General features: G+C 42.8%; 1 protein-coding gene across 5 annotated transcripts in view; it reads left to right on the top strand.

Moving 5' to 3' along the window:
* The window catches only part of PRR7 (proline rich 7, synaptic), a 167,341-nt gene extending 150,674 nt beyond the window's left edge, over positions 1-16,667 (top strand). For all 5 annotated transcript variants that reach the window (XM_069763971.1, XM_069763966.1, XM_069763969.1 and 2 more), the window contains one exon: positions 14,397-16,667. In XM_069763971.1, the coding sequence (XP_069620072.1) occupies positions 14,397-14,776 (380 nt within the window). In that variant the 3' untranslated portion in view covers positions 14,777-16,667. The remainder of the gene's footprint in view (positions 1-14,396) is intronic.
* The last annotated feature ends 348 nt before the right edge of the window (positions 16,668-17,015 follow it).

Below are 17,015 nucleotides of genomic sequence, written 5' to 3'. Positions count from 1 at the left end.
AGATCGAGTGCTCTGCTGCACGGGGCTTCAGGAAAATGGCCGCGGGATGCCGCGCGTGCGCATTAGAGATCGCGGCGGCCATTTTCCCAAAGCCGAGTTTGCAAACGATAATAGGTGGTGCAAAAAACCCTGACCTGAATCCCATAAAAATGTTTGGGCAAAGTGATACAGGAAAGCTTTAGATCTTGGTACCGTGTTAGCCAGTAGATAGAAAAATATTTATAATTGAGAGTCCTCAGTGGTTGATACCTTTTAATGGCTAACTGAAAAGATGGTAACAAATTGCAAGCTTTCAAGACTACTCAGGTCTCTTCATCAGGCATAGACTAAAAGAAATTCTTGAGAATCACAAATTTATGCACAACACATTACAGAAAAACAAAACAGGGATAAGACAGGTGACATGAAGCAGAATTACCATGAGTGATAAACAGTTATGTCCATAAATATTTGTCCATTTCTTAGATAAGGAATGTTTTATTGTCCTCTGATTGGGGTCTGGTTCTGTTGTGAGCAAGCAATGAGAGGTACAGACCTGGTCAGTTACACCAGGTGAAGAGGAGCAGACCAAAATTTCAGTAACCTAGTGAGAAGCTTACAGGAGGCTACCCAGGACTTTTGATCTGAGTTAGGCAATTTAAAGGTAATGAATAGACCTCAGGAGCAGGGCCTGCGTCAGCACCTGGCGCACACTGGCAAGGGCCGGGGACACTGGCGCGCCATAGTGCCGACTCCCGTGAGTGGACCCCCTGCCTGCTCCGGGCCCCTGCACTTGTGATACTTACCTCTCCCAGTTCCAGCGCTGCAGTGTCTTCCATCCTCTGACTGTGACGTTCAGGTCAGAGGGCGTGATGACGTCACCAGTGCGCGCCCTCTGCCTGAGCAGTCGCAGCACAGAGAGCAGGAAGACGCCAACGGTGAGGAGTCCAGAGCAGAGCAGCGTCAAGCAACGAGAGGTGAGTATTTCATTTTTTTTTATATTTGGAGCAATATATGGGGACCATCAGAAGGGGCCCATATATGGAGAATTATATGGGGCTAATTCTATATGGAGTATTTTATGGAGCCAATAATATAAAGAGCATCTTATGAAGCCAACTCTATAGGGAGCATTATATGGGGCCAATTTAGTATGGAGCCAATTTAATATGGAGCATCTTAAGGGGCCAATTCAATATGGAGCAGTATATGGGGACAATTACATATGGAGCAGTACATGGGGCCAATAATATATGAAGCATCTCATGGGACTAATTATATATGGAGCATGTTATATGGCCAATTATATATGGAGCATTATATTGGGCCCATTATGCATGGAGCATCTTATGGGGCCAATTATTTTTGGAGCATTATATGGGACCCCTTTAGTATTATATAGGGTCCATTCTGTTTGGAGCATCATATGGGGACCATTCTGTATGGAGCAATATATGGGACTCAGTATACAGTGTTTGGGGCCGATCATATACTGTATGGAGCATTATATGAGGCCCATTATATATGGAGCAATAGCTATGGCCCATCATATACTGTATGGAGAATTATATGTGGCTCACTATACTGTATGGAGCATTATATGGGGTAAATTCCGTATGATGCAATATATGCGGCTCATTCTGTATGGAGCACTCTGTGGTGCCCATTATACTGTATGGAGCATTATATGAGGCTCATTATTCTGTATGGAGCATAATATTGGGCTCATTATTCTGTTTGGAGCAATATATGTGGCTCGTTATTCTGTATAGAGGATTATGTAGTGCCAATTATACTGTATGGAGCACCCCATAGAATGTAAGTCCGCATGGACAGGGTCCTCTCCCCTCTGTACCAGTCTGTCACTGTAAACCTGTTTACTGGAAACGATATAACCCTGTATGTAACCCCTTTCTCATGTACAGCACCATGGAATTAATGGTGCTATATAAATAAATAATAATAATATGGTGCCATTATACTGTATGGGGCAATATATGGGGCTCATTATTCTGTTTGGAGCAATATATGGGGCTCATTATTCTGTATAGAGGACTATACTGTCCGGTTTCTGAGCTAATGTAGAATGTACAATAGATATCACTCATGTAATGTAAGAAGTAAGTGAAATCTTTGGCATTATACTATACCTATATTTCTCTGCCGTATTGGTGTGTTATGAATTGTGGTATGTGTTAAAGGGGCCCACCGGGACTCTTTCGCCCAGGGCCCATGAAAACCTGGAGCCGGCCCTGCTCAGGAGGAAGTGTCTTCTAGGATTAAATGCCAGTAATTGTGAAAACGAGAGTTGTAATAAACGTGGCTAAGGTGTATATAAACTTATGACTTCAGCTTGTCACGGTAGTAACTCGCATTCTTGGCAATTTGCTACTCAATGTGTTCGCCACTATGCTTATCCTCATGTCAGGCTGCTGTGTTAGTCCTCATGCAGCACTTCCAACTCTCCACATGGCTGTAGATTGGGACAGATCATGCAGGAATTTAACCCTGCTGTGTTCTGCAGGTCTCTGACCTTTGAGTCAGCTGCTGCAGGTCCAGACACCAACCACTCTAGAGTGGCACCTGATCGCTGTCCTGCAGCCCAGGCTTATCCTCACCATCAGAGGCGCTAGTGTAGCCCAGGTAGCCACCTTGTCACTCCGCTTCAGGGTTAACCTGGCTAGTGGCCCAGTGGATCCATACCCACAAGCGGTACACAGATGAATTCATATTCTGAAAGGAAAGAGTTAAGCAGCACCATAATTGTCCTGGCAGTGAGTGTTTTTAATCCAGATAAACAATACAAAATTGGCAGCGCTCCATTGCTTCAGATGAAATAATCTAGTTTATTCAACCAGTTAAATGCGACATTTCACTTCTGCTATAGAGCCTTTATCGCACTTGTGAAAGACTCTTCAGCAGAGCTAAAACTTCGCTATAATACTGTGTGGAGATTGCAGTATAGAGTCTATATAAAGACCATTCTTATTTTTTTAATAATCATTAAGGCTCAGTTTTCACTTGTCAAAAGTTTGAATTTGTGGCAAATCCTACATACTAATAGGTGATATATACATGTTGATTTTCATTGTTGAAATATGTACTAAAAACATGGCTAAAATTAGATTACATGTGAATTGTGCCTAAAGATCAAGGCTTCACACACGGCCATTTTATGCGATACTAGTACGAGTGCCATAATATGGGTCTCATACATATAATATCTCACAAAAGTGAGTACACCCCTCACATTTTTGTAAATATTTTCTTATATCTTTTCAAGGGATAACACTGAAGATAAGACACTTTGATATAATATAATGTAGTTAGTGTTCAGCTTTTGTATAACCATGTAAGTTTGGTGTTCCCTCTACCAGGGCCGTATTTAGAGTTTATGCCGCCCTAGGCACTTTTCGTGCTGCCTCCCCCATCGGTGAGTATGACTAATGCAGACACTGTCGGCAGTGACTTAGGCTACTTTCACTTCAGCGATTTTTGCCATTTGCGGCAGATCCGGCAGGTTTTCCGCATCTGCCGCGCAACGGATCACTTACAGCAACAGTGCGTTCGGCCTCATTCATTCCCTTCTGCTATAAGGACATGTGCATCTTTTGCGGTTTTGCCGCGATCCAGCAAATGTGGTACTTGCAGCAACGGGAAAAAAAAGCTGCTAGCAGTGTTTTTTTGTCTCATTGTAAGTGCAAAACCGCAAGTGCTGTACATGTCCGCAAGTCCCATAGGGAATGAATGAGGCCAAATCTATGTACAGTGGGGCAAAAAAGTATTTAGTCAGTCAGCAATAGTGCAAGTTCCACCACTTAAAAAGATGAGAGGCGTCTGTAATTTACATCATAGGTAGACCTCAACTATGGGAGGTAAACTGAGAAAAAAAAATCCAGAAAATCACATTGTTTGTTTTTTTATCATTTTATTTGCATATTATGGTGGAAAATAAGTATTTGGTCAGAAACAAAATTTCATCTCAATACTTTGTAATATATCCTTTGTTGGCAATGACAGAGGTCAAACGTTTTCTGTAAGTCTTCACAAGGTTGCCACACACTGTTGTTGGTATGTTGGCCCATTCCTCCATGCAGATCTCCTCTAGAGCAGTGATGTTTTTGGCTTTTCGCTTGGCAACACGGACTTTCAACTCCCTCCAAATGTTTTCTATAGGGTTGAGATCTGGAGACTGGCTAGGCCACTCCAGGACCTTGAAATGCTTCTTACGAAGCCACTCCTTCGTTGCCCTGGCGGTGTGCTTTGGATCATTGTCATGTTGAAAGACCCAGCCACGTTTCATCTTCAATGCCCTTGCTGATGGAAGGAGGTTTGCACTCAAAATCTCACGATACATGGCCCCATTCATTCTTTCATGTACCCGGATCAGTCGTCCTGGCCCCTTTGCAGAGAAACAGCCCCAAAGCATGATGTTTCCACCACCATGCTTTACAGTAGGTAAGGTGTTTGATGGATGCAACTCAGTATTCTTTTTCCTCCAAACACGACAAGTTGTGTTTCTACCAAACAGTTCCAGTTTGGGTTCATCAGACCATAGGACATTCTCCCAAAACTCCTCTGGATCATCCAAATGCTCTCTAGCAAACTTCAGACGGACCCGGACATGTACTGGCTTAAGCAGTGGGACACGTCTGGCACTGCAGGATCTGAGTCCATGGTGGAGTAGTGTGTTACTTTTGGTAGGCCTTGTTACATTGGTCCCAGCTCTCTGCAGTTCATTCACTAGGTCCCCCCGCATGGTTCTGGGATTTTTGCTCACCGTTCTTGTGATCATTCTGACCCCACGGGGTGGGGGTTTGCATGGAGCCCCAGATCGAGGGAGATTATCAGTGGTCTTGTATGTCTTCCATTTTCTAATTATTGCTCCCACTGTTGATTTCTTCACTCCAAGCTGGTTGGCTATTGCAGATTCAGTCTTCCCAGCCTGGTGCAGGGCTACAATTTTGTTTCTGGTGTCCTTTGACAGCTCTTTGGTCTTCACCATAGTGGAGTTTGGAGTCAGACTGTTTGAGGGTGTGCACAGGTGTCTTTTTATACTGATAACAAGTTTAAACAGGTGCCATTACTACAGGTAATGAGTGGAGGAAAGAGGAGACTCTTAAAGAAGAAGTTACAGGTCTGTGAGAGCCAGAAATCTTGATTGTTTGTTTCTGACCAAATACTTATTTTCCACCATAATGTGCAAAAAAATGATAAAAAAACAGACAATGTGATTTTCTGGATTTTTTTTTTCCCAGTTTGTCTCCCATAGTTGAGGTCTACCTATGATGTAAATTACAGACGCCTCTCATCTTTTTAAGTGGTGGAACTTGCACTATTGCTGACTGACTAAATACTTTTTTGCCCCACTGTATATGCCCATGTAGCTCTTTCAAAGACAATTCCAGCAATATTTTTACATGTTCAGTCCATTCATCTGAAATCAATTTGCATACATATGCAAATGAGGGAGTAGATCTGTTACTCCAGCTCTATGCCCGCTCAGTGCCACCTCTTCCTGATTGACTTACAGCTCTTTTTTCCAGAAAAAAACACAGCATAGAGGCTCTCAGTGAAACAAAAGGAGGTGACACTCTGCGGGAAATTGAGCTGGAGTGATAGAGGCAGGGCCGGCGTCAGCACCCGGCACAGCGGGCAAATGCCGGGGCCCTGGGGAGAGAGGGGGGCCCACTTAGCTGTCATAGATACAGCTGGGAGAGCAGAGCAGGAGATAACGTGCTCTCTCCGCCCACAATGTCACTGCTGGCTGTGTTCTCTTAACCCCTATGTGCCAGCTCTGACACAAGCATCTTCTCACTCAGTCAGTGCAGCCAGGCAGGCACACATAGGGGTTAAGAGAAGGCAGCCAGTGTGACATTGTGGGCGGAGAGAGCACCTTCTCTGCTCTGATCTCCGCCCCTGGCTGGCTGCCGTGCTGCTGAAGTTATGAGGCAGATTCAGGAGGAGCTCCTAGTCCTTCCAGTGCCTGAGTGAGTGACACTGCTATATACTACGTGGGCTGCGCTGCTATATACTACGTGGGCTGCGCTGCTATATACTACGTGGGCTGCGCTGCTATATACTACGTGGGCTGCGCTGCTATATACTACGTGGGCTGCGCTGCTATATACTACATGGGCTGCTATATGCTACGTGGGCTGCTATATACTACGTGGGCAGTGTTATATACTACATGGCTGTGTTTATATGCGATCATGAATCGGGGTATGTGTTAAAGGGGGGGCCCACTGAGACTCTTTCGCCCAGAGCCCTCAAAAACCTGGAGCCGGCCCTGGATAGAGGGTTAAGATCCACCATAGGCATTATGTATATATACGAATCCGTTCATTCCTCAACCATTAATCTGCAAAAATCCTAGTCCATGCCCTCATCATCTCTCGCCTTGACTACTGCAACCTCCTGCTCTGTGGCCTCCCCTCTAACACTCTCGCACCCCTCCAATCTATTCTAAACTCTGCTGCCCGACTAATCCACCTGTCCCCCCGCTATTCCCAGGCCTCTCCCCTCTGTCAATCCCTTCACTGGCTCCCCATTGCCCAGAGACTCCACTACAAAACCCTAACCCTGACATACAAAGCCATCCACAACCTGTCTCCTCCATACATCTGTGACCTCGTCTCCCGGTACTTACCTACACGCAACCCCCGATCCTCACAAGATCTCCTTCTCTACTCCCCTCTTATCTCCTCTTCCCACAATCGTATACAAGATTTCTCTCGCACATCACCCCTACTCTGGAACCCTCTACCACAACACATCAGACTCTCGCCTACCATCGAAACCTTCAAAAAGAACCTGAAGACCCACCTCTTCCGACAAGCCTACAACCTGCAGTAACCACCGATCGACCAAACCGCTGCATGACCAGCTCTATCCTCACCTACTGTATTGTCACCCATCCCTTGTAGATTGTGAGCCTTCGCGGGCAGGGTCCTCACTCCTCCTGTACCAGTTATGACTTGTATTGTTTAAGATTATTGAACTTTTTTTTATTATGTATACCCCTCCTCACATGTAAAGCGCCATGGAATAAATAATAATAATAATAATAAATAATATATCAATTGAAATGCTGATTTCTGAATAAGGGAGAAGGGGTCTGACCATATAAAGGTATTTATGGAGTTTGTCTTTGAAAGAGCTACATGCACATATAAAAGGTTTGGAGGGGTGAAATCCTGCAGACAGACTGCCTTTAAATAAGAAAATGAGTGGCTTCCATAGATCTCACTTCCAGTTAATGTCCCATGAACCCGAGAGTCGACACTGGTAGAACAGAGCCAACACAAGTGGTCAGCCTTCACAGAACTGCGGTGACAGTGCGGGCAGGGCTTTCACTAGGAATTTTGGGGCTCCATACTGGCAAAATTTCTGGGCCCCCTTGAGACTCCGCCCAGATTCCACCCCAGTTCCGTCTGCACACCCTCAAGCCTTCCACAGTCCCAACGCCCGCTCTTGGAAAAACTCATCTTCTGCACCACGTCCTCACCAATCTGATATTAACAGTTCTCAGCAGACAGCAGATCACATACATAGCTAGCAGCTTTTGTTTTGGCCAAAAGAATTTTTAAGCAGCCACAACAACAAGATAGAATCTTTTGATCGGGGCCTACTCTACTCTAACCTATTAAACATTTCTTAAAATATCCAATACTCTTTTTAGGTATATTTTTATTTATTTTTAAGGGATTGAGTTACATATATTTTTTGAATGACCATTAATACCACATACAAGAGAGGAATACCATCACACCATGACCAGATGACATATTACCACCACATAGTGATGGAATAATACAATATGCAAGGAACAAATGCCTCCATACCATGACCAGATCACATATTACCATCACACAGTGACCAAATAATACCACATACAGGGAGAAATACCGCCACACCATAACCAGTTCACATACTACCACCACATAGTGACCGAATACTACAATACTGATCATTAATAAGAAAAACACAACACTAATGCCATTTTATGCAGGAGCTCTGTATATAATGTCAGTGTATAGGTAATACAGTGATCACCAGTGAAATTATACACAAGAGCTCTGTATATAGTGTCAGTGAACAGGTAATAAAGTGTATAGTGTCAGTGTACAGGTAACACACTGACTCACCAATGACATCTCTAGCTGAAGTCCTACATCTTTGCTGTTCTTTTTCATGCAGCGCAGACCACCATAATTTTTTCCAGCCAGGACTTGTCTGCATAAAATAACACATAGTTACCTAGAACCCCGCTTCGTGAGCACATTCCCCACTTTTTTCCTTTCTTCTACTACACTACACATCTAAATACAGACGTGCACCTACCATTAATATATAATTAGTTATTATTAATCCACCAATATGCCTCCATCAACTATAAATAGCCATTTTCCCCACTTAATAAACATGTACATTAATTAGCCCCTGTACTCTTTCCCACAATTCATTAGCAGTCACTGCATACTTAACGCCCCCCACTATGTGTCTCCAGCTCCCCCAATTATATTTACATGCCCCTTCTGACCCAATTCATTGTCATGTCTTCTCTCTCTCCCACCCCCACCCTTTATTCATTATCAACTGCTCTCCCCCCACATTCAATACATCATTTACTCCCACCACCCTCAAAATTCATCATTATTTGCTCTCCCCATCCCCCACATTCAATTCAATTGCTGTCCGCCATCCCTCACTTCATCATTTGCAGTCCCCCTCACATCATTTGCTGTCGTCCTCCCACTCACTTCCTCATTTGCAGTCCTCTTCCCCTCACTTCACCATTCGCAGTCCCCCATTTTCCCTTCACTTCATAATGTTCAGTCTTCTTCCACTCATGTGCAGTCCCCCGTTCCCTCCCTCACATCATTTGCAGCCCCCCTCCACCATTTGCAGCCCCTCCATCATTTGCAGCCCCCCTCCATCATTTGCAGCCATCCCCCTCTCCATCATGTCCAAATACCCCCTCCATCCTTCATGTGCAGATACCCCCTCCATCCATCATGTGCAGATCCCCCCTCCATCCATCATGTGCAGATCCCCCTCCATCCATCATGTGCAGATCCCCTCCATCCATCATGTGCAGATCCCCCTCCATCCATCAAGTGCAGACCCCCCTCCATCATATGCAGATCTCCCTCCATCCAACATGTGCAGATCCCCCCTCCATCCATCATGTGCAGATCCCCCTCCATCCATCAAGTGTAGACCCCCCCTCCATCATATGCAGATCTCCCTCCATCCATCATGTGCAGATCCCACCTCCATCCATCATGTGCAGATCCCCCCTCCATACATCATGTGCAGATCCCTCCTCCATCCATCATGTGCAGACCCCCTCAATCCATCAAGTGCAGACCCCCTCCATCATGTGCAGATCTCCCTTCATCCATCATGTGCAGACCCCCCTCCATCCCATCCATCATGTGCAGATCCCCCTCCATCCATCATGTGCAGATCCCCCTCCATCCATCATGTGCAGATCCCCTCCATCCATCAAGTGCAGATCCCCCCTCAATACATCATGTGCAGATCCCCCTCCATCATGTGCAGACCCCCCTCCATCCATCAAGTGTAGACCCCTTCATGACCCCAGCTTTATTCAGTTTTGCGTTTTCGTTTCTCGCTCCCCTCCTTTCCAGAGCCATAACTTTTTAATTCTTCCGTCAATATGGCCATGTTAGGGCTTTTTTTTGTGGGACGAGTTGTACTTTTGAACAGCATCATTGGTTTTAGCATGTTGTGTAGTAGAAAATGGGAAAAAATTCCAAGAGCGGTGAAATTGCAATAAAAGTGCAATACCACACTTGTTTTTTGTTTGGCTTTTTTGCTAGGTTCACTAAATGCTAAAACTGACCTGTCATTATGATTCTCCAGGTCATTATGAGTTCATAGACACCAAACATGTCTAGGTTCTCTTTTATTTAAGTGGTAAAAAAAAATCCACACTTTGCTAAAAAAAAAAATTGTGCAATTTTCCAATACCTGTAGCGTCTCCATTTTTCGTAATCTCGGGTTGGGTGAGGGCTTATTTTTTGCATGCCGAGCTGACATGATACCATTTTGGTGCAGATATGTTCTTTTGATCTCCCATTATTGCATTTTAATGCAATGTCGCGGCGACCAAAAAAACGTAATTCGGGCATTTCGAATTTTTTTTCTCGCTGCGCCGTTTAGAGATCAGGTTAATTTTTTTATTGATAGATCGGGCGATTCTGAACGCGATGATAACAAATATGTGTAGGTTTGATTTTTTTTATTGTTTTATTTTGAATGGGGTGAAAGGGGGGTGATTTGAACTTTTAGATTTTTTTATTTTTTTCATATTTTTTAAAACATGTTTTTTTTTCCTTTTGCCGTGCTTCAATAGCCTTCATGGGAGGCTAGAAGCTGGCATAGCCTGATCGGCTCTGCTACATAGGAGCGATGCTCATATCGCTCCTATGTAGTAGATTTACTGCTATGAGCGCCGACCACAGGGTGGCGCTCACAGCAATCTGGCATCAACAACCATAGATTTCATCAATAGACCTCTGGTTGTCATGCTGATGCATCGCTGACCTCTGATCATGTGACGGGGGTCAGCGATGCGCTCATTTCCGGCCCAATGGCCGGAAGCGCTAGTTAAATGCCGCTGTCAGTGTTTGACAGCGGCATTTAACTGCTTAATAGCGGCAGGTGGATCGCGATTCCACCCACCGTTATTGCGGGCACATATCAGCTGTTTTGAAAACAGCTGACATGTCCCGGCTTTGCTGCTCACCGCCGGAGCCCGCATCAAAGCGGGGGTTCTGATCTCGGATGTACTATCCCGTCCGAGGTCAGAAAGGGGTTAATCATGTTGGAATATTGCCCTGAGACCCTGTTTCCTAAGGGAGGCGATCATGTTCTGCTTCAGTATGTCACAGTACATGTTGGCATTCATGGTTCCCTCAATGGACTGTAGCTCCCCACAGCCGGTAGCACTCATGCAGCCCCTAACTATGACATTCCCACCATGCTTGACAGTTGGGAAGACACACTTGCCTTTGTACTCCTCACCTGGTTGCTGCCACACAGATTTGATACCATCTAAACCAAATAAGTTTATCTTGATCTCATCATACCACTTCTTTCTGGGGTGACAGCTATGCAGAGAAATTTTATGCATTGTGTGACGTATGATCGGAGCAGTGACAGGCTGGCCACCCACCTCTTTAATCTCTGCAGCAATGCTGGCAGCACTAATGCAAAAAGACACCTTCTGGATATGATGCTGAGTGCTTGCACTCAACTTCGTTGGTCAAGGCAAGTACTGAGTCGAATCTGTGTTGTTACACTGCTGTATAGTTTTGGCCACCTTGCTGCAGCTCAGTTTCAGAGTGCTGGCAATCTTCTTATAGCCTAGCCATCTTTATTTTGAGTAACAATTCTTTTTTTCAGATCCTCAGAGTTCTTTGCCATGAGGTGCCATATTGAACTTTCAGTGACCAGTATGAGAGCGATAATACCAAATGTAACACACCTGCGACCTTGTAACACTAATGAGTCACATGTGTTGTCCCATGAAAAGATACAATAAAATATTTACAAAAATGTGAGGTGTACTCACTTTTTTATATACTGCATATATGCCATATTATGGGTTGCATGCTCCACTTCTGTGTGCCTCCAATCATTTCTCAATGTGCTAGGGTAAAGGCCCCGTCACACTTAGCGACGCTACAGCGATCCCGACAACGATATGACCTGTCAGGGATCGTTGCTGCGTCGCTATGTGGTCGCTGGTGAGATGTCAAACTGTGAGATCTCCCCAACGACGCAGCAGCGATGCGGCGACCTGTAGCGACCTGTACAACGATGTCACATGGCAGCTATTTCATGACGATTAACAGACCTCAATGAGGGACGACCTGTCATGAGGTCGTTGGTAAGGTGTCAAACACAGCGATGTGTGCTACCCAGCGGGACCTCAACAACCAAAAAAAGGTCCAGGCCATTCCGACACGACCAGCGATCTCACAGCAGGGGCCTGGTCGCTGCTACGTGTCACACATAGCGAGATCGCTACTGAGGTCGCTGTTGCGTCACAAAACTTGTGACTCAGCAGCGATCTCGCTAGTGATCTCGCTTTGTGTGACGGGGGCTTAAGTTTCGATGGAATTTTTTTGAGGGGTCAACAATGACAAGTTTTCAAGTGAAAACTGCTTCGAGAAATGCTCTTTCTTTTGGGGCGTTTTTGGAAGAGCTGCTTTGCCGAAGTGTCACACACTTTCTTTTTTCCCACCAGGCATTTTCCCAAACTGAAGTGAAAAAAAACACTCAAAACTCTGAACATATGAAAAACAAATTGGTTTTGACAATAGGAATGAATTAAAAGCTTTTTTCAGCTATTTTTTAAAGCAAACCCGATTCAACAAAATCGCTAAACTCTGTGCACATACACTTACTGTATGCAGACTTAAGCTGTACATACACATTAGATGCTGGCTGTATTATGATTCGGCTGACCGCTATCTCTCCCAACTTCTACATACACAGTATTGCCCGGCTCTATGAGACAGTCAATGCCAGACTCTTCTTATCTCCCCATCGAAGAAAAGTATAGACCATTGAAGTTCAAATGGACGATCTTTATTTGCACCAACACAATCAGGGAACACATTATTTCCAATTTCGACAACTTTTATCTATTGTGTATGTGTGCTTCCGTACTACAGTTACGCAACTGTGTCAGGTTTTGCTTCAGTAAAAATGGACCAGTGAAAAACAGGTCACAGATTTACTCCCACGATCTGATCTACTAATATAGGCCAGAATAGGAGAGACAATGAGATTTTTTCTTGGATAGGGCACCAGGATCAGTAAAAAAAAAACCTTGATATGTGTATAGACCCATTGCTTTATTTGCTTCTGTGAACTGGCAGTTTTGAAAACAGCACATGGATGAGAAAAACTGAGTAAGACTTTACCCATGAGCGCTACACTACGGCAGGAGGCCATCTACCTACATGATTACACTCTAGTTAATATGGAGGCATACAGAGATTTGTTGTTTCTGATCCATACCGAATATAAACAATTTACCGGTATGCCAGCTGAGACTTCACATCTCAGTCTTCCTGCCTCCTGCATGTTAATACTGAGATCACCTCCTCTATGTCTTTTTTAAACCTAAAAGGAAGCCAGGAATTCTCAGCATTATGATTATTATGTGCATTTAGGAGGCAGACAAAGCAGTATGTCTGTGAGGTGCAAAAAGCAACTTGAAACTAATTTATGGTTTACTCCAGGGAAACACAAACATAGAAGTACGACTTCCTTTTATTTATTTTCTAGTATTCTAAACTGTTTTCCAGAAAAAAAAAACATGGCCTAACAACACGTTTAATTTTTCATTTTTGTGTGTACTAATGGCATACAGAACAGTTAGGGTAGAATACTTCTACAGCTAGTTGTCTTAAACCCAGGCTGAAAACCGTAAGTAATAAAATTTAGCATTCACCTTTCTTGTATAAACAAATTATTTTTTTACTCAGATCTTGTGACATTTCTCTTACGCGTGGTGCCATTGCTAACCACGTGAAATAAGAAAGGGATTTTGTTTGTTAAGTAATGCACTTTTACAGTCAACAGTCTCCTGGACACTTGTTTAATAAATTATTAGTCTTACCTGTGGTTGAATTCTTGCTAATTAAAATGTTGTATTCAAAACTTTAGCTTTGCTCCTAAGACTTTCATTTTTGCAACATGGTCTTGAATTAATTTGTTAGGAAAACTGTTTTTTTGGGGGGTTTTCAAAATAACAAATATTTTTACAATCAAAGGCCCACATTTGTGTGAGTATTTTGTAGTATGGTATCGCATGGAAAATGTCGATTGCTAAAGGAAATTAAATGTTTTCTGACAAATCTGTTGGGATGTACTCATTTAAGCTGAACATTGTGTTTTCTTCAATTTTTCAGTTTTAATTGCAAAATATATTAAAAGGAAAGAAGGAGATATTTTTGGATTTTAGCAGCGAACATAAACTTATTTTATGATCTATTAACCCTTTATTGCACATTTTGCAATTATCAGTTTCAAAATTGGTTGACCCAATAGTCAATAAGAAGGTCTAAGTAATTATATAACTGTTGCTATTCACTTACAATTTTAATTTCTTTTCCCCAGATGGCAGCAAATAAAAATTACAGTTGCTTACACTTCACATTCTGCATAAACTGTAAAGCTGGTATATTGCCTGCAGTTTACAGTGTTCAATTTTTTTGTTAACATTATGCTTGCCAGACACATTCATCTGTGGAACATCATAGATTATGTTGATGAAAATATATTCTTGACATTTTATATATCAATTATAATGTAACACGCTTTTCATGGATATTAACTTACAACTTCTATTTGTATTGAATTTACAGAGCCAGATTTATCTCAGCCACCATGTTATGAAGAGGCATTACTTATGGCAGAACCACCACCACCCTATAGCGAGGTCCTGACTGATACTCGTGGTATCTACAGGAAGATTCTCAGTCCTTTTCTCACTGTTCAGGATGAGCTTGTGAAACCAGAACAACCCCTGAGCCATAAACAACATCTGGCAGGACCAGCCCATACGCAACCACTTCCAGGTGCCCTAAGTTCACCAATTTCATCGACTCCTCCTCAAGAAGCACAGGGGGTGAGACGACCATCCTGGTCAGGATCGGAAATTGGAAGTGGAGGTCTACACAGACTGCCTAGGGGCTGCCAGCTGATCTTCCCAATTCCTCTTATGGGCAGGACTACGGCTGTTTGAAACAACATGCACAGTTGGATCATATATGTTATGGTGGTCCAAAGAGCATATGTACGGAAATGGGTGGGATGAGAACATCACAAAACTTAGATAATCAGAAATTCGATTACTTTTTGAACTATTTAATCTTATAAAACGTTTTAAAAATAAGTCAGATGCATTTTAATTGCTCCATGGACACTGTGGATTTTGAGGACCCTAAAAGCGCACCTAAAATACTTGTACAGCTCTCTGAGAACACACGTTCAACTTGAACCTGTTTTTCAGGATGTCTATGTTGTACTCTAAGAAGACTCATACAAACTGAAAGCCATCTTTATTTATTTATTTATATTTTTTAGTTGCACTCTCTTTTTGTGGGATTAAAGTTTGGCAGCCGTTGTGTACATTTGAGCTACTCATGGGGTCCATTTCTGTATGTTGTACATACTGTGTCTAAAAGAAGATTCTGTTCTTCAAAGAAAAATGTTCAATACATTTAATCTGAAAGGGCTTCACATTGAACAATTTCAAGTTGTAATGTGTAAATGATAAAATGCCGTGCCATGCGCCAACACTGTGCTAAAGTGACCTGTCCAGTGATACAGAAGTGAAAATACTATTTTATATTATTCATATTTTAAATCAAGATTTAATTGATCATGTTTGGATACCTCTGGAATCCTTCATTTATCTCCAGTTATACGGAAGAACTCAAAGAGCAAAAATGAAAGATAGGAAGGAAAATAAAAATGGTAGCATAAACTGCCCTGATAGAAAACAGGTAATTTCTGCCCACTGTGATCTTAATATTCATGTATATTGACAGTATTGGCACAAAAACAGTTGAGGCTTCTATTTTGCGGACAAAATTAAGGCCACTTTCAAATGTCTATATAAAGCCGGTACCGGATAAAACAGTACCGGTGTCATCAGTGTTTTGGATCAGCATTTTGGATCAGTGTGTCATCAATGTGTCATCAGTGTTTTTCCGGTATGGATAAAGAAAGAAGGAGATTACAAAGTATAGGTACTTTGCTATGTTTCACATGTTCAGCACACAGGCAGCACTCGTACATCACAAGGATGCCATCACTGTGCTGTACGTGTTTTTCACGGACCCATAGACTTTTATTGGCCCTTGTCATCCGTGCTGCCAGAAAAAAATGTATATGTCTCCACACAGTCCATGTGAACACATGTGAAGATCACCAGTTTTTAATGGGTATGTGTGTTATCCGTGAAAAAATGGATGCCACACGTACATGTGAAGGGGGCCTTAGCATGTGTTGTGACTACAAAACTTAGACTTCCTGTAGATCTACAGCACCAAAGTTGGATAATCATTGCACCCTATAGCCATCTAAATTTGGTTTGGCACAACCTCAGCATGTCTGGGTATTATAGCCTTAATAGAGATGCTGAAGCAGCACTCATATCTTTTTGAAGCCAGCCTACAATACTAAAATCTGCCCCACACAAAATATATCAATAGAAATAAACACCACTTTCATTGTACTTAAATGGGACCTGAATTAGGCTATATGCACATGACGTCTTTTAAAGGCAGAGTCCACCACTGAAAACGCCTGAAAAACCTCAGAAAACGCTAAAAAAAATGAACACATGCATTTCTATGTAAAAATTACCATACTTGCAATTCAAATGCAGACTTTTCAACATCTTTGAATCACTTCTGGTTTCTAAAAATGCCAAGAAGTGAGTTGACCTCTCATCTGGCATTTTACACACGGTTGATGTTCTGAACTTCATAATACAAGTCAATGGGAATGCTCCAAAAACACCCAGTTTTTGTAGCATTTTGCTCTCGTTTTTGCTTTAAAAAAACAAATAAGTTTCTTCATTATGCAATGGAGAAAAAAAGATGTCTCAAAAACCATGGGAAAACTCCAAAAAAAAAAATGCTGGTGGCCAAAACCATAGGAAAAATGCTAAAGAAACGACTGAAAACACAACACAAAAGATGCCTCAGAAAAAAACCACCAGTTTCTTGAAGCATCTTCTGATTGAAAGATTCAACAGGTACACCAAGATTTAAATAACTGTGTGCATATGGCCTTAGGCTACTTTCACACTAGCGTCGTACGACGCACGTCGCAATGTGTCGTTTTGGAGAAAAAATGCATCCTGCAAAACTGCTTGCAGGATGCGTTTTTTCTCCATAGAATAACATTAGCGACAAATTGCGATGCTTTGCCACACGTCACAACCGTTGTGCGATGGTTGCGTCGTGTTGCGT

The sequence above is a fragment of the Ranitomeya imitator genome, chromosome 4 (assembly GCF_032444005.1).
Source record: "Ranitomeya imitator isolate aRanImi1 chromosome 4, aRanImi1.pri, whole genome shotgun sequence".
NCBI classification, from domain to species: domain Eukaryota; kingdom Metazoa; phylum Chordata; class Amphibia; order Anura; family Dendrobatidae; genus Ranitomeya; species Ranitomeya imitator.
Note: the sequence above shows the minus strand (reverse complement) of the source record. Positions and strands in the feature narration are given on the sequence as shown.